Source organism: Vigna unguiculata, chromosome 10 (assembly GCF_004118075.2).
Source record: "Vigna unguiculata cultivar IT97K-499-35 chromosome 10, ASM411807v1, whole genome shotgun sequence".
NCBI lineage: Eukaryota > Viridiplantae > Streptophyta > Magnoliopsida > Fabales > Fabaceae > Vigna > Vigna unguiculata.
This window is the reverse complement of record NC_040288.1, coordinates 23,027,943-23,054,413: the sequence shown is the minus strand read 5'-3', so window position 1 is coordinate 23,054,413 and position 26,471 is coordinate 23,027,943. Positions and strand designations below refer to the sequence as shown.

Below are 26,471 nucleotides of genomic sequence, written 5' to 3'. Positions count from 1 at the left end.
GGTCCATGTAAGATGTTTTACTTTCCACCCATTATTTAGATTATAAATGTGAATGACGAAAATGCCGTTTGTATTAACAAATTATAATATGTATTTTTTTACTTACGTTTTTGGCCTTTGCCTACCATGAGAAGTTATTTTTTTATAATAGTAATTTAGTCACTTTTTCATTGAGGCAGAAAAATAATTGTATCACTTTAGAATCAATTTTCTTTTTTTTTTTCATTTTCAATTTTATCCTTTTATATTATTTCAATAATAAATTTACCACCCGATTCAAACCTTGAGTATCCTTTTTTTTCGGACAATGATACTTTAACCCACTTTTTTTACTTATTTTTAACACACCACTTCAATCACTATTAGATTATCAGATACATCACTAAAAAGAATAAAAAAGATGATCTAATGGTGATTGAAGCAATGAATTAAAAGTGAATCTAAAAAAGTAGATTAAAATATCATTTTCCTTTTCTTAATTTGTTTGAAACATGGTGATAAGACATCAAAGACATGGTTGAAGACACATTGAACCAACAACTACAAATGTTAACACTTTTCTAATAGAAATTCAAACCTTGGTTGATCACTTTACAATACATTAGCCATTTTTAAACAACATCTGCAGTCAAAAGAAATTAATGTTTTAAGTTGTCTTAACCAATTCAGGTATCATATGATCTGTTAAATATTTTTAATAACCCTACATTATTAAAAAAAAAGTTATCTAATAAAATTAACATGATATTATATTTAGAATGATATTATCTATTTTAAAATAAATTATGTAAAATATATTCCTATTTAACTTTAACATTTTCTTATCTTATTGCTCGAGAATTCATTGGATTAATCTTATCTCATTTATTAGACTATTTGTTTAAGTTAGTTTTATTAAATAAATGGAATAGAAATATACACATGGTTATGCTATTCAAATATTTGAAATAAGTTCTCATACAATCAATTACTTAAAAGAAAAGATTTTCTGTTTGTTTTTTAAGTGTGTGTTCACTTGTAAAACTTGATTTGGAAGAGAGGAAGATGATAGATTTGAATGAATTAAATGGTAAAATTATAGTTGTTCTTTTTAAGAAATTTGGGAGCAAAGATAAGTGTATTTAAAAGTAAAATTTGTGAAAGTTTATAGGTGATTTTGATATGATAGATTAGAAATCAAGTTTAATCGAAGAAAAAATTATCAAATTATTCCCCTGAAAGTGATCTAAAGTTGTATTTAGATGAGTTAGATTTATTTTATAAAAATATTTAAATGAATAAATTAAATATTTTAATAAAAATATAATATATTTACTTCTTCAACTTTTTTTTTACAAACAGATTAATTATTATTGTAAGCATAATTTTAAAAGTCATATTTTTACATTATTATCATAATATTATGCAATATTATTAGTGAATTAACCTGTATTAAGTAAAAGAGAAATGAATGAAAGACATAATAATAATCTTTGTCAAATCATCCTTGAATCATCTCACATGAAGAGAGATTGAAAAATAATGGAATCTCCGATTCCTTCATTTTCCTTCTTCTTAATTTTCTAAAAATCAACACATAATTCACTATCAAATCATACCTCTCTAATCATTCTCATAAATAATGTCCTAGACGTGAATATAACATAAATCTCAAAAGAACGATATAATACCTTATAGCATACTCATGTTTTAATCTTAAATACACTAATTCAAATTCACATAAATTACTCTTAAATATCTTGCTAAGAAAAAATATAAATGCCACTGTGTATTTTAAGCTCAGTCTTAGCCAAAACAAATATGACATGTTTTTAAAGTCCAAAAGTATGCATCTAAAATTAAGTTGATTTTTTTTTTTTGCTAGTATTAGTCAATAAGTAATTATTAAAAAGAAACAATTATCATCGTTTATAATGGTTTATTATTTGGGAAAATCATGCATAAAACTTTAAATTAGCAGTTTTATATATTAATTAATCATAAATAAGTGATAAATACTTTTATATTTTAAATGTATTAAATAAATATCTTTTAAATTTGTTGTACGAATATTCTAAGGAGCAAGCGCTTAGTTAAAATTAAAATGAGTAATACATAACTATTATTATTCACCAAATAATTCCCAAAGTTTGTTCCACGAATATCCTAAAGAACAATCTCTGAGGGGTAGCTTTCAAATCAATAAAGAAAAGAATATAAAGCTGTTATAGACTCGTATTCATTATTTTTATAACAACCACTTCCTTGCTAAAATTAACTTGAAGAATTTGAGTTTTGTAAATGAAAAAAGAAAGTGCTAAAATGAATTTTTTTACATTTATTAAAAAAATAATTTTGATTGAAATATAAAGAAACATGTTTCGCTTTATTTTCTAGAAATTTTTTACATTATTTCTAAAATAAAAAAGTCAAAATATAATTTTATCTTTATAATTTTGTAAATTTTTAATTTTTTACTTGTATGAAGTAAAAATTTAACTTCATATATAGCCTATATTTTCTTCAAATTATACAAATTTGATTGACTATTAATATACGCTATCCGTTACTAACAAAATGTATAACTAAATTCCAATGGTTAATTTCATAGTGAAGTAACGTAATTAAATATTAAATTTTTATAAGAATTAAAATTACACATTCCTCAAATTACGAGGATTAAAGTAGGATAAACATATTCCCTTTTTATTTTTCGTAAGTACCTTTTACATCTTAGATATAAAGGTACATAAAATTGATCAAAAGAAAAGTTATCAATTAAATCAATTATAACATATTATAACTATATTATAACTATATCATTAAATTTAATAATATTTGTAACACCTCATTTAATTAATAAATATAATTAAAATAAAGCGTCACACAACAGATATAACCGCGCAGTTCCGGAGTTTAAACTTAACTCCTTACAGTTATCCAAGTGTTATGAAAAGGAAATCTTAGGGCACACCACGATGTCAAACAAGACAAAGTACGAGGTCTAACGTAACCAGAAACACAATACATATCAAATAATACATGGGCCATAGTCCTAGCAAAAGACATAAAAAGAAAAGTCCAAGTCCAGTCGACTAAGCAGTAGAACCATCACCTCCTTGTTGGCCACGGGTGTTCCTCACATCTGCTTACATCAACAAGTTAATGTTCATCACAAAAGAGAGAAGCACACAGTAGAACACACAACAAAACATAAGGGTAAGCTAGAGCCAAAAGTAGTTTTTATCATGCAATCAGATATACCATCACAGTCCAATATACATATATCATCCAAGCATGTTATGACCCTTCAATCAATACACTAAGACTCGACTCGACTCATCCGGATTACATATAATCTGATCGGATTCAGCGGATGCTTGCACTTTTGGTGGATAACTCTGCTCACTCCCGAGTTATGTGTTACAAGTGTTACAATGAATCAATCCCCCACGCACAAGGTTAACCCTTAATGAATCAATCTTTTCCTTACCTTGAATCCTTACCAAATTATATAAATGGGACACCACCACAGACACCCACTAACAGGGGCCATGGAATTACGTCCTGACCACTGAAGCGCGACCCTGAAATCCCACCTAGAGATTTCAAGGAATTATGCATTGACCATGGACCAATCATAATTAAACCAATAATATTTAACATGCATAGGTATATATATATATATATATATATATATATATATATATATATATATATATATCATGTCAACCTTTACAATCCATCCTCACTTGTATTTCATATTGAATCCATTCCACTCATCCTTCACAAATCACAAATGTAGAAGTGTATTTCCTACCGGCACCATGCCACATTCATTAATCCACCTTCACTCATGTCTCATGTCAAATCCATACCAAACCCATCATTTTAATTCCATGAATCACCTGATACAAACATCATGCTCACCTCATGTTAAAACTCATGAATCATAATTCCATCTTATTCATACAAGGTCACTCAATTCATACAGTTCATACTCAAGGTAAAGCACACCAAGCCAAACATACAATTAAGGGCCAAAAAACATGAAAGGTACAGTTATATAGAGTAGTCTCGTGCCAGTCTCACTCAAGCCACAGGGTCTTGCTTAGGCGAGATTGTCATCAGGGAAACCCTACGAGACTCACGGATTCTCGCTCAAGCGAGTCGCTACTCGCCTGGGCGAGCATATCCCTCGCCCAAGAAGAGCTTCCTCGCCTGAGCTACGCCTACAACAACATACCTCAAACCCCTACGCGTCCTCGCTTAGGCGAGCCTCTCGCCTGAGCGAGATGGTATCTCGCTCAAACGAAAGCCCTCCGCCTGAGCGAGAGCGAGAGCGCGAGTTTGAGCCTGTTTCTGCAAGTCTCGCCTGGGCGAGGCCGGGTTGCTTGGGCGAGAACGTCGGGTCTCGCCACTGTTCATCCTGCATAGCCATCCAAACACACTCCAAACAACAGTATACATCCATTTAATATTTCACAATGGCACCACAATTGTACGAAGCATAAAAATAGTGGAAAAATGTGCAAGAAACAGACTTTAACAAAGATCCCTAGCTTCCCTTAACTGGAATGAGCCAGAATAAGATCACGACACCGAACAACGAAACACCACAGCTCTAAAAAAGATCACAACACTGTAAAAGTGAAGCGGACAGAGTTAAACGGGTTTATCAGTACGAACCCTAGCTAGACTTACAAAGAGTACGTTGAAGGAAGAAGAGCATGGCTGAGATCAACTTACATGGACGGAAGAGAGCTTGTTTGCACTTAGGAACAAACGAGATCCAAAACCCTAGCAGAGGAAAACGGCAGCCGCTCTAAGGGTGTGAGGGTTCTGTTTTTCGAAAGTGAGCACAAAGTTTAGGTTTAGGGCATATTAGGTCTGATCTTTCCCCTTTGGGCCAGCCCTTAGGCCCAACAAGATTGGGGCAGCCGTTACAATAAAAGGCAGAAAATAAATGGGCCTTACAATATTTATAATAATATGATTATAAAATATATGTTTATTAATCAATTTAATATATTTTTGGTTCTTCTAAATATGTAAATTTAAATATGGTACTTAATAATTTTGTCTTGTGTATTAAAATAGCGGATAACATCTTATGCATTGATTTTTAGTGTATTCTTGAATACCATATTAGTATTTTAGTGGTGGATTATAGTAAATATATGATTTTTTTTTTTCGTAGTAATATGTTTAAGTCAATCTTTTGTGTGTTTCACCTGTGAAGATTGATTTGAGAGAGAGGAAGATGATGAAAGTGGATTAGAAAGTGAAATTTGTGTTTATTACTTTAAGAAATTTAAAGGTAAGAGTCGTTGAATTTATGAGTAAAGTTTGTGAGTGATTTAACTAATATAACAAATTAAAAATTAAGTTTAATTGAAAGAAAACAATATTACCAAATTTCTCTTGATGTTGAAAGTAATTTAAAATATTTAATGATTAAATTAGAAAAAAATTAATGATTAAATTAGAAAAAAAATTAATGAATAAATTGAAAAACAATAACTATTTTAATAAAAAACATAATAAAATACAATATATTTACATATTAAATTTTAAAAAAAATTGAAATATTAATTATTGTTGTAAGTGTAACTTTTAAAAGTCATATTTTTACATTATTATCATAATTATGTAATATTATTAATGATGATTTGCGTCATAAGTTTATATAAATTAAAAAAACATGCACGACAATTAAAAACAAAAAGGTTAATAGAAGATATTATGGTAATCTCACACAAATTACCTTTAACTCTTTGTATACGAGAGATAATGAAAAAAATAATAAATTTCTTTAATTCTTTCTTTTCACTCTCTCAAATTCTTACACGTGAATATCTCAATTACTTTTAGATCATTCCTATCTTATCTTTGTAATCTAAATAATAAATACTCTCAATGAGCCGTGTTAAATCTTTGAATTTGTTATTAAATATGAAATACTTAAGTAAACAAAGGATTCAATGCAAATATAATTATTTATAAAAAATAATAAACAATTACGTCGATAAAAAAAATGATTTTAAGCTTAATATGAAACAAAATATTTTAATAAAAACTTAATTAAAAATGCTGACATCACGATTTAATATAAAATTTGATGGCGACCAAGATATGAGGAAAACCCAGTCATACTTTAAATTCAGCAAAATTGAGTTTTGTGAAGTAGACGTATGTAAATTGTGGAACTTATATGTACTCTACACTCACGTTCCCCCACGTCCGTGCGTGCTGCTTATATATAAAATTGGTCCATACATAGATAAAACAAAACAAAGTTATTTAAGGTATTATTAATTAATTTGTAAAAAGCACGGTGAAAAAGCTACTTCCACGGAAAAAGTGGCTGGAAGTGAGGTTATCTTTTTGGTTGGTTTGCTGATTTTAACCCCATTCCCCCACGAGCAAAAAGCTGAAAGTGAAATTTGCGAAGAAACAAACAGAAAGCGCTTAAGTTTATAAAACTACTCTTAATAATTACATCTTTCTCACATAATGCATACAAAGAGAGAGAAAGAGTAAGAGAGAGAGGGTATCCATCCATCCACGTCCTCTGTGTCGCGTCGTTTGTGTATAAATAGCAGAGAGCGAGCCAATACCTGTTTTCATTTAACACAGAGCTCGCCCAGTGCCTTCACACTTTTCACTCACTGTATAGAGTAGGGTTTTTCGTTATCCCCTTTTATCTTCTTCTCTCTTCACAACGTCCACGTTGTTGTATTGTCGTTTACGGTTATAGAGAGAGAAACCCGGCGGAGAGAGACAGATTGATCATGGACGCACACGCCGTGCATTTGGCCTTGGCGGCGCTAGTAGGAGCCTCCGTCGTGGCCGTGTCGGCGTACTACATGCACCGCAAGACGCTCGCGCAGCTGCTGGAGTTCGCGAGGACGGTCGAGCGTGAGGCTGAGGGCGGCGGCGGTTCGGACGCCGAATCACCGCCGGCGCATTTGAAGAAGCGCAGGGGAACCTCGAGACGGAGGGGAAACGGAGGGTACAGGCGCGGCTCGGCGTCGTTGCCTGACGTCACCTTGATCTCCGGCGGGTTTGACGGGGACGAGAAGCGGAACGGACAGGTGCACGTCGAGGGGATTCCGCCGGGGCTGCCGCGGGTGCACACGCTCCGTGAAGGTATGGCTGTGGTGAATCGATGATTATTTGTGATTTTGTGGATTTTGATGTTTGTTGGAATTGCTGTTTACGAGATTGTAGAGTTGAGCTGTGTCATGGTAGTTATTTGGTGTTGGTTTGTGTTTGGTCGTGCACAGTGTGGAGAACTTCTAATTAAGGAGTGTGGAAATATTTCCTGTTGCCGATGAAATGGGGAATTGAGTCAATTTGAAATGGATTGGAAGGAATTGATTCCGGGGTTTCTTTGTCGACAGTGTGTTTTATAATTGGTACTAGTTTTGGTTTGTTTCGGCACCGTCATATATGACTTACAGAAAAATTCACATGACCAGGGAAAGGATTATAAGTAATTTTTAATTGGGAAGAAATTAAGACGGAGAAGTGAGGATGTTGCTGGATGTAGACGAGTCTCTACGTAAGAATTCAGGAAACTGGAGTTTAAGGACCTGAGCTTCTTTACCTATTTTCGCCTCTTATTGTCAGAAATTTATATTTCAATGAGTTTTCTTGATTTCAGTTCATTTTTTTTTTGTCTTTTGGAGTGAGGCAGATGGCTTCGACCAATACATTTGATATGATTTAACGGCTGAACTTGTTATTGTTCCCTAAAAAGTAAGAAAAAAGTATCAGGTCTAGCAGGTTCCAATGAACAAAACTGAGATCACATAACTTCAGATGGAAACCAAAGACAAGTGAGAAGAATGTATGAGTGAAATGAAAAGAAGGATTGGAATGGCTAAAACGCTTAAATAATTTGCCCACTTTGAATAATTCAGTGGATCAGTCTTCCTGGACTCATCTCCCTCTGCTAAACCAGCTAGGAATTAAATTATACAGTATTGGATGACCATCTTGTTGTTTAGAATTTTTTTTTTCTTCAATTCTTATTGATATGCCTTTTTGCAGTGCCCCCATAATTAAGATACTTTAAATTCGTTTTAATTTGATATGTCAAAAGGTTCTTACGGCAAATGTTGCATTAGAAGCACATCTTTCTGATGCCCTTACCTGCACATATATATGCAATGATTCATTCAGGTTTTAATCCATGTAAGGGTTTTATGGCAAATGTCGGATTATACTGCATATCTTTATGATGACCTGTATATATACTGCCAATGTCTGCTTGAAAGTGTTCATCTTATTGTTTTTCCTGACTTTAGATATGTTTCTGACAGGAAAATCGACACAATCTGGTTCCTTTAAGAGAAGCCTTTTAAGACCAACTTCTCCCAAGTCCCCTGTTGCAAGTGGTAGTGCCTTTGAAAGTGTAGAAGAATCAGATGACGAAGATAACATGACAGACAAAGATAAATTGGATACTGCATATCTGCACACAAATGGGAATGTTGTAAGTGTGTAATGCCCTTGTTGAATTAATTCTATCATTCATTTCATTCTACATAAAGAAGGAGGTTTACTTTTTACATGACAAGGTTTACTTTCTGTGTTTCTATTTCCCTACTTAATGCCTCCTTGTCCTTGGTGTATAACCGTGGGCTTGGAATTAATCTAGCCTTTTCTCATTGAACTTTCACTATACTTTGATCATTGCATGATGCAGTGTGTATATCTAAATTTAAAAAGTTGAATGATATTTGAGTTTAAACTGGAATCTTCTGTATGTAGGGGCCAGAAGGTAAAATCCCGTTTGAGACTTTACCTAATCATGTTAATGCTAATGGAGAGCAGATGGCAATTGCTCCAAGTATGATCCGTTCTCATAGTGTTTCCGGTGACCTGCATGGTGTGCCGCCTGATCCAATAGCAGCTGACATTCTGAGGAAAGAGCCAGAGCATGAAACTTTCACAAGATTGAAAATTACTCCTATTGGTATGAACTGTGACATGTTGCTGTTACTCATTCTCTTACCTGCAAATAAAATGCTTTGAATGAGTTTTCTCAGGGATGTATATAACCCAGCTCCTCCAAAACACTTATTGGATGACAATATTTGCATATTTGGAATGTCATGTGTGAACTGTAATTGTTATATTTTTTTGTTTAGAGGCTCCATCACCTGATGAAGTTGAAGCTTATGTGGTTCTTCAAGAATGCCTTGAAATGAGAAAACGATATATTTTTAGAGAAGCCATTGCTCCTTGGGATAAAGAAGTTATATCTGACCCCAGTACACCGAAGCCTAACCCAGATCCATTTTTGTACACTTCTGAAGGAAAGTCTGATGTAAGTTTTTTCCCTATCTTTGAAAACTTGGATATCCCTATTTTATATGCTGTGATTAAATTAGTCATGTTTCTTTTATGCTACAGCATTACTTTGAAATGCAAGATGGGGTTATTCATGTATATCCAAACAGAGAAGGTAAGTAAGAAAGGAAGTTGTTATTGACATACTTAGTAATTCTATCACCGCTCAAGGTGGGATCTTATGCATCCTTTCTATTACTTCCAGCAAACGAAGAGCTTTTTCCTGTTGCTGATGCAACTACATTTTTCACTGATCTTCATCACATACTTCGAGTCATAGCAGCAGGGAATATTAGAACTTTATGCCATCACAGGCTCAATCTTCTAGAACAAGTAAATCTCTAATTTATTGAATGAGTGACAAACTACAGCCTATGCCTGTATTTCAATTGTGTACAAAAAGCAATGTTTGTTTGACAATTTTTGTATGTTTTCAGAAATTCAATCTTCATTTGATGCTAAATGCGGATAGAGAATTTCTTGCTCAGAAAAGTGCTCCACATAGAGACTTCTATAATGTTAGAAAAGTTGATACTCATGTCCACCATTCAGCATGCATGAATCAGAAGCATCTTTTAAGATTCATAAAGTCAAAGCTGAGAAAAGAGCCTGATGAGGTGATAGTTTGGATCTTTGTTGTTATGATGTAAATATACATTGCAGCAGCCTTATTTTCTTTCTCTGATACTTATCATTGAACTGTAAGGCAGAAGAGATAGAGCACATATTGGCTTCTTCTAAGTATATAAACTTGTAAATGAAACTATAGGTGTAGTTTATTTAGTGTATAATCCTACTATAGCCTATTACCTATGACGAGATTAGGATATTTTACTGATACGTTTAAAATGATTGGCTTATTGTCATCACTTCCAGCAGTTGTATGTATCATGATGCATTGTCTTACTTTTTTAACTTACGGTATGTGGATTACATTTTATGAAGCTTATATGGAGTGATACTCATATTATGCATACTCTTAATCAGGTTGTAATATTTCGTGATGGGACATATCTAACCTTGAAGGAGGTCTTCAAGAGTTTGGATTTAACTGGGTAATGAGATTTTTTATTTTTATGATTATAATTGGATTGCTGTATGTTTCAGAACTTAATCTTGTTTTTATCTCTTTTAACAGGTATGATCTCAATGTTGACCTTTTGGACGTTCATGCTGACAAGAGCACTTTTCATCGCTTTGATAAGTTTAATCTTAAATACAATCCTTGTGGTCAAAGTAGGCTCAGGGAGATATTTCTAAAACAGGATAATCTCATTCAAGGTAAAAATATTTTAGGTGTAACAGTCCCATCACTCCTAAATTTTTACTTTTTTATCACATTCAAACCGGAAGTACTATCATATGGGTTTGTGCAGTCCTTTTTCTTTATACAATCTACTTCACAGTGAGTCCCTGAATATTCCAAAGTACTTGTATATATTCTATGTAGAAAGATTTCTGCACAAGCCGAGTGGTTTAATATGAACTGGTTTGTTGTGCAGAAGTTGTGTTGGTATAGTAAGGTATTTTTCCATACAAGCTGAATTTGGAGGGGTTTCTTGAAGCCTATATCTATGTTGTGAAATCCTAGGTTGCTCTAAATTTTAAACAATGATATTCGCTATTTTTGTGGGTTGTACATTTATTGATATAGGCACTGAAGTGAAAAGTGAACACACGATTGACTGGGTCTCTAGTTCAATGATGGGTGATTGGTAGGAGATGAAGTGAAGAGGCATAATTTTAAAAAGTGGTGGGATCCACTGCACTATTTTTCATCTGTTCTACTTATCTCTCTCTTCATCTATTCTTTTGTTTGCCTAATCCAAACTCTTTTAATTCTCACTTTAATTCTCATCTATCTCCACTGAAGTAAGGTTATGAATTTGGAATTTCAAACAGTCCTGGTCATCTTTGAATGCAATTCTATAGTTTTCTTCTAAGCAATTGCTAATTTCACCTGAGGATTAATGAAGACAAAAAATACTTAAAATGAATGACAGATTTTATCATTTTTTTTAGTGTTTATATTTGTTAGTTGCTTTCAACATCTAAGCATCTTTACTTGTTTTTACAAGGTCGTTTTCTTGGTGAGGTGACTAAGCAAGTGTTTTCGGATCTTGCTGCCAGTAAATATCAGGTGCTTTCTTGAGTCCTTGCATATTCTGTATACAATCTCACATATCCATCTTTTTATGTAAGACAGTCTTAGAGTGCTTCTCTTGGCAATATGTTGTCCTGATAATTCTGAAATCTCCCTAGGAGTGCTTCTCCTTTTTACATACTGTTTGATTGTCGGAATTCAATATCATACTATTAATAAGCTATACTGTCTCAAATACCGTATGTTGGAATATGACTAAAATAGAATACAATAACTAAATAACATAATGCTACTAATAGTCTCCTTGAAAACTTTGATGACAAAAAATTAACCCTAATTCAATTAGCTAATTTGTATTGTAAAATCTGCATCATTTCTCTCAAATGATGGAAGGATTCAATGAAGTCATAAACTGACTAAGAAGAAAAGCATATGCGATGACGCTGGTTCTCTACTTCCAAGGTATTAACAACGTAAAGAAGTGGGTGAGTTGTCATTCTAATAATCCAAAATTTTATGATGGCTGAGGGACACTAGCAAATTTAATATGCGTATCCCCATCTATATGTTTGTTAACTAGAAACTTGGGGGTTTTAAGCAACTGGAGATAACAAAGACACCTGAAATTGGCTGCCAGTGTAATTTATTGGATCCTTCTCATAAAAAATGGGAATTGACAGTAATATCACCTGACAAATGTAGTCGCAATGGTTCCAATATGGGTGATTAATCTATTCTGGGTTTGACTGCATTAGCCATGGATTTAGGTGTTGGGTAAATGTTTGCACGACTGCTTTCCATAACATAAACAATGACACTGAGACTGATCCCTACAGTGCATCTCACTATGTGCTTTTCAATTACGATTACTGAATGAGCAAGAATGTTTATAACTATGAGACCCTATGTTGACCAATGTGTTTGGCTTGTTGGCAATAAATTACCATTTCTTTACTGTTGCTTTTATATGCTTATCCCCATCTAGATGTTTGTTAACTTATCTTTCTGTTCCTAATTATTCACAGATGGCCGAATATAGAATTTCAATATATGGTAGGAAGCAAAGTGAGTGGGACCAACTAGCCAGTTGGATAGTTAATAATGACTTGTACAGTGAGAATGTTGTTTGGTTGATTCAGGTATGCTTTATTTATTTTTCTAGAACATAAATTGGTTTTAATTTTCATAATGATATTTTAATGATTTATATTTCTGTTGTTTCCCTGTGTAAATTAGTTCTCTCAACAGTGCCAATTTAACTTTTTTTACCATCATATTATAAGAATCTGGACAATGTTCCTAATGTACTAATCATTCTCTTGGGACCGCCAAATATCTAGCAAAATTTGGGGGACCTTTTCCTGCTTCCCATTTATGGCTTCATTTGCAGGCCGATTGTATAGTTAGCAATTGATTAGTAGTTCTTTTAATGTCTTGCAGCTTCCGCGGTTGTACAATGTATACAAAGAAATGGGAATTGTGACATCATTCCAGAACATGCTTGACAATATTTTTATTCCACTTTTTGAGGTTACTGTCGACCCAGATTCACATCCACAGCTGCATGTTTTCTTGAAACAGGTGTGCTGCTCATCTACGTTAACTTTTTTAAGTAAACACAATTTTGAAGATGATTGGTCTTTAATAAATATTTCAAAAGGGTACCTCATTTTTCTCAATCAAGTTATCCTTGAAAACGAACCAACTGGATATTTTGATGTATTCATCATTGGAGGACTGCAATTGGCTTTAACTCTAATTGGAAATTGCAGAACTTTGCCAATTTATAGTTAGTTACTGGTGTTGAGTGCTTGCAGAAGTTGATTTTGCAGTATAGAGTCCTTGGTTCAGCTTAGTCCTAGAGAAATTGTTGCTTATTTTTCAAAAGCTATCTCAAAGTTCAATGAAACAAGTGATTATTTCTCTATGATAACCTGAATAAAACATATGCTTATTCCAGTACTACATGGTATTCATTCTCTTGGCTTTATAGGTTGTTGGGTTGGATTTGGTGGATGATGAAAGCAAACCTGAAAGACGGCCCACAAAACACATGCCTACACCTGAACAATGGACTAACGTGTTTAATCCGGCTTTTTCATACTATGTCTATTACTGTTACGCAAATCTTTACACCTTAAACAAGGTATGCAACTTATGCCCACCACAATATGTTTGAGTTTGGGTGCCTATTCACTCTTTCACGAAGAAAACAACTTTGTTTTAACTAAAAGGGAACAAAAGAGACGTTGTTCTGTTCTTAATCTTTAATAAATATACAGGATAAGCTTTGTTGCATATTTCTAAAGCTGTTTATGGGAAAGATTAAGATATAATTAAATTCAAATCCACCACATTTAAATAGGTTGCTATGATTCACTTTTAAAATCTTTGCGGGTACTTCAAACCACACAAATCTAGTTGAGATTGGTTTGATTTAAGTTTACAGGTTAAGATAGAGAAATTGTCATAAGCTTTTTTATAATTTTCCCCAAATTATCTTGATATCTTATTAATCTCTATCCTAGGTATGGTATATGAGTTGGATTGTAGACATGACTAAATAAATGGGGTCACAATAGATAACCTAAAAATGAATGAAAAATACGAAGACTAGATGAGAGATCTAGAAAAGTTTGACATATAATTTCAATTTTTTGGAAAAAAGGTTAATCGGGCAAATGGATTAGTTGTGGTTGAAAACTAAATTGAAAACTGAATTGATCAATTGGTATGATTCAGGTTTGATCTAAAAACAATTAGCCAAGCTACTCTAAGCCGATTTAATTAATTTGGCTTGCATTTTGAAGATCAGATCAATCTCATCCAATAATACTTTTACTACATATTTCTCAAATAATGTTAATTCCACCACTTTTTTGTTTCTTAATATAGTCATGTCCTTATCCATTTCTCTAGTTACTTTAGAGTACCTTTGAATATGTATTCCAACAATTTTCTGCAATTTCTTCATATGTATTTGAAATTTTGGGCTTTGTTTTGACACAACAAAGTTAACCTAATACAAGTATTTCTCAGCTTCGTGAATCAAAAGGAATGACAACAATCAAATTCCGTCCACATTCTGGAGAGGTATATATTTGAAAATATATTCTGCCTATTTCATAAATGTTCTGAGTATATATCTAATGCATCATATTGGCTTTAGGCTGGTGATATCGACCATCTTGCAGCAACCTTTCTCACGGCTCACAACATTGCACATGGAATCAATTTGAAAAAATCTCCTGTGCTTCAATATTTATATTATTTAGCCCAGGTATGATATTTTTTTCTAATTGATTACTTGGTTGTGATATTTGCGGCTGCTAACTATAGTTGAATATTTTTTGTTAGATTGGGCTGGCAATGTCTCCTTTGAGCAATAACTCCCTATTCTTAGACTACCATCGGAATCCTTTTCCAATGTTCTTCTTAAGGGGTCTGAATGTGTCCCTTTCTACTGATGATCCTCTCCAAATTCACTTAACAAAGGAACCATTGGTTGAAGAATATAGTATAGCTGCTTCTGTGAGCTTTCTCTCATTCTCTCTTTCTCTCTCTCTATACAGCATATAAACAGACAATGCTTACAGCCAGGAAATAATTCTTAATTTACAGGTCTGGAAGTTGAGCTCCTGTGATTTGTGTGAGATAGCCCGGAATTCTGTATATCAATCAGGTTTTTCACATGCTTTAAAGGTACATTTCTTATTCAAAATTCTCTTGTGAATGAAATTATTTACACCCTTAAAGGCATACTGTTTTATTCTTGCCTATATATATAAAAAAAAAAAAAAAAAAAAAACTGCTTTATTCTTAGACTGACAAGTATTCAGGGAAACCCTTTAGAGTTGTCATATATCATCCAATATGATTTACTGAACTCCACTATTTTTCAGTATTTATTAATTTGAGTTTTTGTTTTTTTTTTTTACATAACTTAGAGACATGTTCCGCAGAAAAAAATTAAAAATTCATCAATCTCCTGTAAACTGTTTATTTAAATATGGGGTAGAATGTATGTGCGTCAGTGAGCTCCATATATAGAAGTGTTCATGGGTTGGGTTTGGTTTCTTAAAATTTGTCACTCGATATTAAAATAACTTAGGTTGGAATCATTTATCCACCAAATCCAAATCAAACCTATTGGATCAATAGTCGGCTGGGTTGTGTGTATCTGCATATTTTGATCAGACTTTGCATTTGCACAAATTAAACCAAAACCTAATTGAAAGAAAACATAAATGAAGAGCCCCTGTACGAGAAGGAAAGACCGAGTCTGAGGCTGAAACTTGCTTTTGTAAAAGTTGTTTAGTGTATGTGACTTTTTTTCATTCCTTATTTTTTATAAAGCATATAAAATTTTTTATAAAGCATATAAAATAAATTAAAATTATAAATATATTATATTAATGGATTTATTACATGAATCATTCATATACTTCCTCCTCTAAGTTTGTTAAGATAATAAGAAATAGTGTAATGTCGATTGAGGGAGATGTTTTATACAGATACATACCCCGTACTCTGTACATGATTAGTATTTTATAACTGATCGGTATCTTGTTTCAGTCACATTGGATTGGTAAGGAGTACTACAAGAGAGGGCCAAATGGAAATGACATTCAGAGAACAAACGTTCCTCATATACGGTTGGAATTCCGTGATACGGTATGAACTTATTTATGGTTAACTTGTTTATATATATATAGCTGCCAATTTTTCACTCGGTTTTAATTTAAAATTAGTCTATAATTCTTTTGGCGTATTCTTTTCCTGAATATTTGATTTGTGGAAGGAGAATGACACGGTATGAGTACTGTTTACAGATTTGGAAGGAGGAGATGCAACAGGTTTATCTGGGCAAAGCAGTCATTCCTGAAGAAGTAGAGAAATAAGATGTGAGAGGCAGGTTAGGTAGAGAACTCAAACCCATGTTGCATCAGAGATATTCTAAGGCCGAAGACATTATAACACTGGTTGGATGATACGAACCAAATACATACTATAGAGAATCATCAATATGGCTGAGCTTGAGCATCGAGCAATGTTTACAGCTACAAATCAACGGACCCCTGCGAAAGTTTTTGCTTGTATGATTTTGGGTTAGTAATAAATGCATGCTTCAAGCAAATTCATGCCTGTTTGTGTTGGAATGTAAGCTATGATCCTTGGAAAGGGGGACATTCATCTCCCAAAATTTTGATTCGCAATGTTTATCCATATATATAGTACACTCCACTCGAAACTTGAAGGACGGTTGCCCAATTCCTTTTATCTTAACATAATCATTTACAATGCCATGGTAATTTTAAGTTTTGTCCTGTTTCACCTACATCACCAAAATTTAAATTTAAGTTTTCCCCTCCTTTTGACATTTGCTCAATTAACTAACAGAAATTAAGTAATGATGAAATGAGTAATGGGATGACATAACTAGTATCAAGTAATATCTTGGTATTGGAAATGAAATCCTAAGAGAATGATTTATTTTCAGTGTAGTATAACTGATGCTACGGTGTATCATCTGATCATCTTTGAAGCTTATCCTTATTATGCACTTTCTAAATCAAAACCCTACTCTCCCAATTCCCCTTCTTTCTACGTCTTTAACAGTCTCCTGAGTGCCACCAAATCATTGTAGTGAAAGGAAGCGAGTTGGGTCCCAAGCTCTGCGTTCCTTTGTTACTCGTGTTAGTATCTCCCACCATGAGCCTACTACCATCAATATGCTTCAGAGTGTCGGAAAATTCTTCAGTGGTTCTAACTGCAATTTCCATCTTTTGATGGAACCCATTTTCGGGAATAGAGAGCAAAAGCAGAGCAATTTTCTGAACTTGAAGGTACACAAAACAATCAAGAAGGATATTTGCTTTTTTTTTTCCAGTGATGACTATGAATACTCATGGCAACATCATTATATTCAAACTTCTTATTCTCATTGCAAGATGATGGAAACCGATTTGATGATGGATCTTTTAATGACCTAGTGGCTTTTCTTGCATGATTGAAGCAAGAAGGTTCTTTAATTTAATATTTGGAGAATTTTGATAACCTTTTGGCTCGGATGACAATTTCTGAGGAGATAGAGATGTGTCATGTGACATAGCATTTGATTCTTGTTAACATTCACACCGGAACAACTTGTTTCACTTTATGTTTCTATTCACACTCTTATGTATTCAATATCCAGATACAGATGTGCCATATAAATTAAAACTAGTCTGAAACTAGTCTGTGTACCCCTGCTATGCACATGACTTATTATAAATTATATTAATATCTAATTTTAATTATACTTATAAATTTTATATATAAAAAGATTGATTAATTATATTAGAATTAAAAGATTAATACTACTAATAATAAATAAATAATAAGATGAAGTAATTAATAATTGAGGTTAAGTATGGTTTTTGTTCCTAACTCTGTGAAATTGAAATTCTTCTCTGTCTGATACGTTTTTGTTTTAATATTTTAGAAAGAATGAAAAATAATTTATTTATATTAAATTAAAAAGTTTAAGTGCAAAAATATGTACTACAAAATCAAGTACTTAAACAAAAACACGTAAAAAGACTAAATAACACGATACGATATTATGAAAAGAGATGATATAATCAATTTTTTATGAACACATACCAAAATTAAAATAAATAATTTGCAAAAAATTTACAAAGATCATACCTCAAACCTCAATCGAAAAAGAAACTACAAATTACAAAATTCAGTTTTTAATTCCTTAAACTCAATGAAACAAATTATATATAAAAGTAAAATAAAACTAACATAATAACATAATGCCTTAAATAATTAAGAAAATAACTACCGGTCAGTATTTAGTTTATTTATGCATTATTTTGATAAATAAACAAAATATATTCAATTAGTGCAAAAATAATATTGAACATGAGATCTTCTTTTCACGTTATTAGTTAGTAGATTACGAATCATTTTAGCACATTACATGAAAAAAAGTTCAGAAATAAAATTTTTATATCATGGTATAGGTACATGAAAAGGATATAAAGTATCTGGTAAAATCTGCATATAAAAAAATTGAAAGGTAATTAGAATACTAATTGTAAATACATATTAAAGAAATTGTGACAAGTTAAAGTTATCCCCTTTACATAAGTTTATGCTTGGAGTTCTGGTAAAGGATTTGGCCACAAAGGATAACCTAAAAGGTAGGGAAATGATACTTGGAAATGACTTTGTGTTCTATGCGTGGAGAGAAAGAAGAAACAATAAGTCATTTATTCTAAATGTATAAAGAGGCGAAAAAAGTGTCTCATGTGTGATAGATGGGTAGGAGTCATGAATATAGATCAACACCAGATTGGTGAACTCTTTCAATAGTTCCACCTAATGAAACTTAACCACAAAGGGAATATAATTTGGTGTGGAGTTTGGGTAGTTCTTATTTGGGTCCTATGGAACCACAGGAATGATGTAATGTTTAAGAATGTAAAGGTTGATGCTGAAAAGATCTTTTTCATGGTTCAAATTAGCATAGGTATGGTTAAAATGTAAAATTTCACATGAATTTTTCATACTCTAATTGGTGTCTATGTCTTGTCCATTGTATAAGAACGTTGATAAAGTAATATAAAAGATGTACAATAGCAAATAAAAACAAGGTTATTACTATTATAGAGCAAGTTTATGAAAATCATATAGTTTTGGAAATCTCTAACCTTTTCTCATACTCTTTAGTCTAGAGTAGTTATATTTTTATGCATGTATGGATGCTAGGGTGTTTATAGTATAAAAATTACGTTTCAACAAAATAAGACCATGGTGATGTTGAATAATAAAGAAATGAAGCATATTATATTACAAGTTATATGTCACTAGTGTGAGTGAAAAAAGGAAGGACAAATAATGATTGACAAGAAAATCATCTATGGGTAGTTAGGTTAAACTAATACACATATGTAACTGCCAATCATATTTGAATTCTGCAAATCTTACAATAGCAAATCTTACGATAAGCTATTGTGTAAAGTTTTCAAATTAATAAGGATGTAATGCAAAATATTGAAGTTTAGGTATCGACTCATAATATATTGTATATGGATTAAAATATAAATTTGATATTATCTCATAATATATTGTATATGTATATGAATTGGAATATCCCAAATACTTTATTTAAAAATACATTTAATTAAAAAAGTTTGTCGAGAAAAAAAAGAAAAAGAAACTTAAGATAGACAATATTCCAACACACTTCCCGTTTCCTACCATCTTCAATCAATTTTAACTTCAAAGAATACAAAAATGTTTTATCACACCCAAAACCAATCTAATATACTATTAGTTCAACCAACTTTATTGCTTTCCAACAAAACAAAGACCCGTGATTTATGTGAAGACACATAGTCTTTTTTTTTTTTTCTCTTTCTCTTAACGCATTACAATAAAATATGTCATTAACAACCAATTCTAATGATAAAAAATTATTAGTATTATAATAACCAATTTAGATATCAATTTATAAAATAAAATTTATTGGTTGTTAAAATAATAATTATTATGAACAAAAAATTATAATTAGTTTCTAAATTGATCTTTAAAATTTAGTTACTAAAATTTTAAGGCTTAAATATACATTTGGTTCATATTGTCGTTGTTTTTATTTAATTTGGTTCTCATTTTCGTTGTGTTCAATCAGGTCCTCATTTTCATTAAATTTTGGTCAATTTGGTCTTTTTTAGTAACAGTGTTTGAATAGTTAACGTTTTTGAACCGTACATGCCACGTGTCAGTTCCTGATTTTTTTAATTTTTTAATTTTTTAAAAAATTGTCCACGTGTCAAGTCATAATTGTGTCACATGTCAATGTTAGTACCACGTGTCAATTGTGGTTGTGTTATTTTTTTTTTCAATTTAGTCCATTATTTTTGTTCAATTGAGTTCTAATTTTGGTTAAAATGAATCAATTTTGTCCCTTTCAAATTGACACAGAATTTAATATCTTTTATAAAAATTATACTAATATTTTTCTAAAATTGACATTTTTATTAATTATTTTTTAAATTCAATTATAAATTATTAAATTTAATTATAAATTGAATAAAATTCTTATATTTAATAAGAAAAGTAAACTAATATTTATAACAATTAGAAATATTCTATTTAACAATTGAATCTAAGAATTATATTCAATTTATAATTAGATATAATAATTTAGGTTAAATTGTTCATTTGGTCCCCATTTTCGTAGCAAAATATCAATTTGGTCCCTCAATTTTATTTTATCTCAATTTGGTTCCTATTTTGAGAAATTTGGTGCAATCAAGTTCTCTCCGTTAGTGGTGTAGTAACGGTGTTAAATGGGGTGTCACATGTCAGTTTTTTATATTTTTTATATTTTTTATTTTTTTTTAATTTTTAAAAAATTATAAATTTGCCACATGTCAAGTTGACACCGTGACATGTAGTAGTGATAGTGCCACGTGTCACTATTATGCCAGATGTCATTTCCCTATTCTCAATTTGGTCCTAGTATTTTAATTTATCTCAATTTAGTCCCAATTTTTGTAAAAATTGTACAATTTTGTCCCTCTCCAAATTTAAACCAAATTTAATTTCTATATAAATGTGCACAAATATTTCTATCAAAATTGATATTTCAAGTAAATATTTTTAACAAGATTAAGTTTATTTTAATTTATATTTTACATTAAACTTTCTTTAAAATTGTTTCAAAGCTGTTAATAGAAAATAATGCTAATAACAAAAAAAAAATCATAAATTATATTGATATTTTATTACATCATACTTTAATATTGTTTTTTATTTGAATTTATATTTTAAATAATTGCATATTTTTAAAATGTGTAAAATTCAATAATTTCTATACAAATGTTTTAATTGGTGTAAAAGAATAATTATATAAACTTAAGAAAAATTAACTAGTTTATGTAACAATAAAAAACAAATAAATTTAAAATTTGAAAATAATTTTAAGTAAAATTGAATGTGAAACAAATTTAAATACTTAGTTTTGTTGAAAATATATAATAAAAATATCAATTTAATAAAAATATCAAATTTAATAAAAATATTTGTATAACATTTATATAAAAGTTAATTTTTGTTTCAATTTAGAGGGGACGAAATTGCACAATTTTTACAAAAATTGGGACTAAATTGAGACAAAAATTAAAATATAGGGACCAAATTGAGAATGAGAAAATGACATATGACATAATTGTGACACGTTGCACTGTCACGGATACGTGGCATGATGTCAGCTTGACACATGGCAAATTTTTAATTTTTTTAAACTTCTAAAAAATAAATAAAAATTCTAAAAAATTCAAAATATTCACAAAAAAATTCAAAAAATCCAGAAACTGACACGTGGCACCCCATTTAACACCGTTACTACATCACTAACATAAAGGACTTGATTGCATCAAATTTTCCAAAATAGGGACCAAATTGAGATAAAAAAATTGAGGGACCAAATTGGTTATAAATGATGACATGGAATTAGTATGCATGATAACTTTATACTTGGTTGGTGAGACATGATTTTGGTGTGGTTTAGAACATAATTCCATGAATCTCTAGGTGAGATCTTATGGTGGTGCCTCATTGGTCAGGACGTAATTCCATAATGATTTCGTGGTGGTGCCTCATTAGTCATGACGTAATTCCACGATGGTTTTGTGGTGATGCCTCATGGTCAGAACGTAATTCCATAACCCCTGTTAGTGGGAGTTCATGGTGGTGACTCATGATTAGGACGTAATTCCACGAAGGTTCGTGGTGGTGCCTCATTATATAATTTAGTAAGAATTCGAGTAAGGACTACATCCTGACACTCTAAAGAGTCAGTTAATCTCACGTAGAGCAGCGTACTGACTAGAGTGGTGAGAGTAGCAGGAGGTCCTAATCTTTGACAGGATAATGGCTTTAGATGTTTGAAGGCTGACCTTGTGAGTGTTAGGGTGAAACCCATTGGCAATTGTAGAGGCCACCACAAGTGCAAGCATCCAGTGAATCCGACTGATTATATGTACCGGATAATCGTGTCTTGAGTCTTAGTGTATTGCTTGTCAGTGATTATATACTTGAGGGATTTATGTACGCTTGACTTTTAAATTGTATGTTCAATTGCACGATAAAAACCTTTTTACTTTAGCTTATCTTTCTGCTTGTTTGTATGTTCTATGTGTGATTTTTCTCCTTTTTGTGATGATCATCAATTTATTGATGTGAGCAGATGCGAGAACTTTTCGTGGTCATCAAGGTGATGGAGATTCCACTGCTTAATTCGTTTTGGGTCAGATCCTGCTTTTGAGTTTTCTTTTAGGGTTGTAGCCCATGGTGAGCATTTATTTTGAATACTGTCAATCTATTATTCTGTCTTGTTATTAACATCGTGGGTATTTCATTTTAAGTACTTTGAATACCTGTAAAAAGTGACATTTTACTTCATAATTTTACTCTTTATTTTATTATGTGTGATGTTTCATTTAATTAAGTTTATTTATTAAATGCGATGTTACATTTTGAATTTCATTTTTGAATTTCATGATGTTACATTTTGAATTCTATATTTTTATCATTTATTACATGATGTGATTTAACGTTGGTAATTAAAAAAATAATCATACATTAATAAATAATTCATATTGAAAGTCATATCAAGAAAGTAAAGTAAAAGAAAGTAAAGTAAAAGTAAGTAAAGTAAAAGTAAGTAAACCACATCAAGGAAGTAAAGTAAACCACGTCCGAAAGTAAAAAGAAAGGAAAAGAATAAAAAAAGGAGTTATAGTATATTATCCAACAAATTTAACTGGGTAGCATGAATCATCATAAGAAGCACAATTTGCTACTTCTCTTATGAAAAAGGAAAAAAGACGAAAGTATGTGGTTAATCACTTCGGGCTACTTTTTGGAGATCATAGTTAGGGGAAATTCCATGCCTGGTATGTCCATTGCTTTAGCACTTGAACCAGCAACTAAACTATGTGATTAATAATTTTGGTCATTTGATTGTTACTAAAGAAATAAATTTTATTTTAATTAATACATTTTTTTAAAATTTAAAATATTTTACTGGAAATTATTATTTTCAAAAAAATAAAAACTGAGATTTTAAATATAGTGAAATTTTAAATATAGAGATATCTTGATAATTTAAAAATGATCATATTTTAAATTCAATTTTCTGTTTTATTTCCATTCTTTCCTCATATTATCTCTCATTCCTCTTTTCTGTCCTCTTATTTTTATTCCTTTTTTCATGTTCCCTCCTTGTCTCGCTGTTTTTTCTGTCAACTGTCCTCTCTCTAATAATATTATTTCTATGTATATTTTATCTTTTCTTTCATAATATTAATGTAAATAGATATAATATTTACTTTTTTAGTTATATATAAATATATCTGAAAAATTATAAAAAAGTAAATTTTATTGTTTCGAAGCTAAAATTCTAAAATGTTGAATTGCTTTCGAAACAAAATATGTAAAGGAAAATAAATATAATTAGTTCGAATTTAAATTTCCAAAAAAGTTAAAAAAAGTTTCAAAGTAATTCGATACAAATTAATTGTAACTGCACTGCTTTGCATCAAGTTTTTCTTTCCTCTAATGATGCGATGTAAAGTTATTTACCATGCCCTGGGTCACCACTTTCTCCAAATATAAATCTTAAAGACGGAACACTATTGTAGATAAATGTCCAAAATTCGATATAATTTCAGAAAATAATTTATTATTTTAAATTCTCAACATATTTCTAGCTTATGCTTAGTAAAAAAGATGGGGAATATACTTTAACCATTACAAATCTTATTCTGTAAAAGATCTGTTACAAAGTTTACATTTTAGAAATTTAAATTGGGTTTATATATTTTTGGGTTAATATTTTATTATAGTTTTGTGATTCCTAAAAGTTTAGTTACTTTACCAAGTGATCATAGATAATATACATTCCATTAACTTCGTCAACACATTAGTGAAAGCGAGGCACATGTGCTTCGCTCATCACTTACACCCCAAAAGAAAGACCCGAGTACAAGAAAACCTAATACACTAAAACATCACACATGCTAGCTAATTTATTTCAGGACACACATAAAACCATGACCTACTACAACACATTATAACCTATTCTTTCTTATAGAAGACTCAGAAACTGATTTTGAAGCTAGCATTAGAACACACTCGAAGGTATGTGTCTGTTACATGTCGTTGTTCTTATTGGCAGAAGTCCTGAACTTGGATTCATCAATTTCAATGCCTTCCTCTCTAGCACGTTCTTCTCCTGATTTATCCATGGTGCTCAACCCACCCTTGCGTCCCATTTCTTGGTACCCTTCTGTCCCTAGTTGCTCCTTCCTTGTTTGCCCTCCCTTGCTCCTCCCTTTCATATAACAAAGAAACAAACTCATTATGCAGAATGTATTTGAAATAAATGATATACAAAAGGTGATGAAAAAGAAGGATATGTTGTGAACTTGTGATGAATGTGATGTTTTTTCATATGCATATGTATGAAAAAGATGAAGAATATATAATGTGTGTATGAATTAATGATAAACCTTCAGCAAGGTGTTGCTGAGCCTCAACGCTCTTGCCACCAGTGCCACCGGGAACAACAGTCTCTCCCTGCCTTGCTCTCTCATCAAGCTCTTGTTTGTTCTGCTGACGACTTCCCATGTTTCTCACTCTTTCACAGATTCTTTCTCACTACCCTTTTGATGGCTACGCGATTCTATCGTGAACTAGGTTTGTTTTGGAAGCTATGTGACAAGAACAGAGAGGGTTGAGGGTTTATATAGGGAGCAGAGTGTGAGATATAGTTTATGTTTCGTTGCACATGTCCATGCACTGTTATCAGAGGGAAAAACCAGAAGGTGACAACAGGTGAAAATGGAAAAGAAGGTGTGGCCATGCATTGACACGTGCGACACACACGTGGCTCAAGGAGAAGGAAGACACGCATGCATACGTGGCTTCTCAGATGACACGTATCATATGGTGAAACTCTAGCTTTTATTTCACTGTTTGGTTGTTTCTAGAATTTCTTTAGCTCCCATGGCAAATTCAACCAGTTTTCTGTTTTGGTTGTTCTTGCAGTTAGTGTACGTTTGGACCTTCGACAATTGTTGTGTGTACGTGTAGATTAATCCCCTACGAAAAGTAACATATGTAGTTAAGTTGTGTACTTATGAAAAGAAGTCATATATATTTAGCGAAAATTAAAAACGTGATCATAGTTTTAGACCATATACACTAACAATTTGTTTATGTTGATGATTTATACATGGAAAAACTTAGTTAGAATAAAACTATTAAATACTATCAATTAAAGAAAAAGATACTGATATACAAATTTGAAAATTAAAACCATTTTTTTTCATTGTTGTTATCGCTCTGGGCTTCTAGTTTCTAAACAATTGAAGAATATCTTAAGAAATAATTTTTGAGTGTAATTTAATCTTATAAAACTAGTTATTTCTTACGTTAAGACATATATACTTCTAGATCTATTATGCTGACAAACAAGTCTTTCCAAATAAAACACTTCCTATATGAAGAGTTGCTATGTGAAACTTTGAGTAGTACTTGAATCCTTTAACTTTGACTAGATATAAGCCATTTATTTGGCCCTTCATGTTGATTTATGAAAATATAAAGAGCAATCAACCCTACGGATAATTATACAGTTCCCAATATTGAAGGACTAAAAGCAAAAGTGTACCTGAATTGGCAATTGGGAACAATGATAATTTTGGTATCTGATTTTCCACCTGTAGAGCACTCTAAGTTTTCTCTTATAGGGAGAAAAAGAAAGGAACAAAATAATGATGTACGTGCTCTCATACGAAGATCATATCTCTTTTATGTAACCTCTGTCGGTTGCTTCTTCCTAAAAGACAATATTCCTAATTTGTCTCCTTTATCGAATTAGAATATTAGAGGTATCTACAAAGTTAATATTTTCATGATAGATATATACTCATAGCCATAGATATAATTAATCAGATCACTT

General features: G+C 31.6%; 2 protein-coding genes across 2 annotated transcripts; one reads left to right on the top strand and one right to left on the bottom strand.

Annotated features, from left to right (window-relative positions):
• Window positions 1-6,522: 6,522 nt before the first annotated feature.
• Window positions 6,523-16,768, top strand: LOC114166561 (AMP deaminase). Its single transcript, XM_028051310.1, has 19 exons — window positions 6,523-7,131; window positions 8,310-8,482; window positions 8,761-8,965; window positions 9,141-9,319; window positions 9,406-9,457; window positions 9,548-9,675; window positions 9,780-9,959; window positions 10,330-10,397; window positions 10,481-10,623; window positions 11,421-11,482; window positions 12,472-12,585; window positions 12,887-13,027; window positions 13,440-13,592; window positions 14,486-14,539; window positions 14,616-14,726; window positions 14,804-14,977; window positions 15,068-15,148; window positions 16,022-16,120; window positions 16,279-16,768. Exons 1-19 carry the CDS (start codon window positions 6,774-6,776, stop codon window positions 16,345-16,347), a joined length of 2,544 nt encoding a protein of 847 aa, XP_027907111.1. The 5' UTR covers window positions 6,523-6,773; the 3' UTR covers window positions 16,348-16,768.
• A 7,619-nt stretch (window positions 16,769-24,387) lies between these two features.
• Window positions 24,388-25,297, bottom strand: LOC114166366 (protein SLE2). The gene is made up of 2 exons (XM_028051084.1): window positions 25,018-25,297; window positions 24,388-24,839 (listed from the first exon to the last, which is right to left on the bottom strand). The coding sequence occupies exons 1-2, from the start codon at window positions 25,133-25,135 to the stop codon at window positions 24,658-24,660; spliced, it is 300 nt and encodes a 99-aa protein (XP_027906885.1). The 5' UTR covers window positions 25,136-25,297; the 3' UTR covers window positions 24,388-24,657.
• Between the last annotated feature and the right edge of the window lie 1,174 nt (window positions 25,298-26,471).

What these genes read in the sequence shown, in the direction of transcription:
- LOC114166561 (XM_028051310.1), top strand. Translation starts at nt 6,774, where the DNA reads ATGGACGCACACGCCGTGCATTTGGCCTTGGCGGCGCTAGTAGGAGCC. An exon ending in GGTGCACACGCTCCGTGAAG is followed by an intron (nt 7,132 to 8,309) that starts GTATGGCTGTGG and finishes TGTTTCTGACAG; the next exon opens with GAAAATCGACACAATCTGGT. An exon ending in TGCATGTTTTCTTGAAACAG is followed by an intron (nt 13,028 to 13,439) that starts GTGTGCTGCTCA and finishes TTGGCTTTATAG; the next exon opens with GTTGTTGGGTTGGATTTGGT.
- LOC114166366 (XM_028051084.1), bottom strand. Translation starts at nt 25,135, where the DNA reads ATGGGAAGTCGTCAGCAGAACAAACAAGAGCTTGATGAGAGAGCAAGG. An exon ending in TCAGCAACACCTTGCTGAAG is followed by an intron (nt 24,840 to 25,017) that starts GTTTATCATTAA and finishes GTTATATGAAAG; the next exon opens with GGAGGAGCAAGGGAGGGCAA.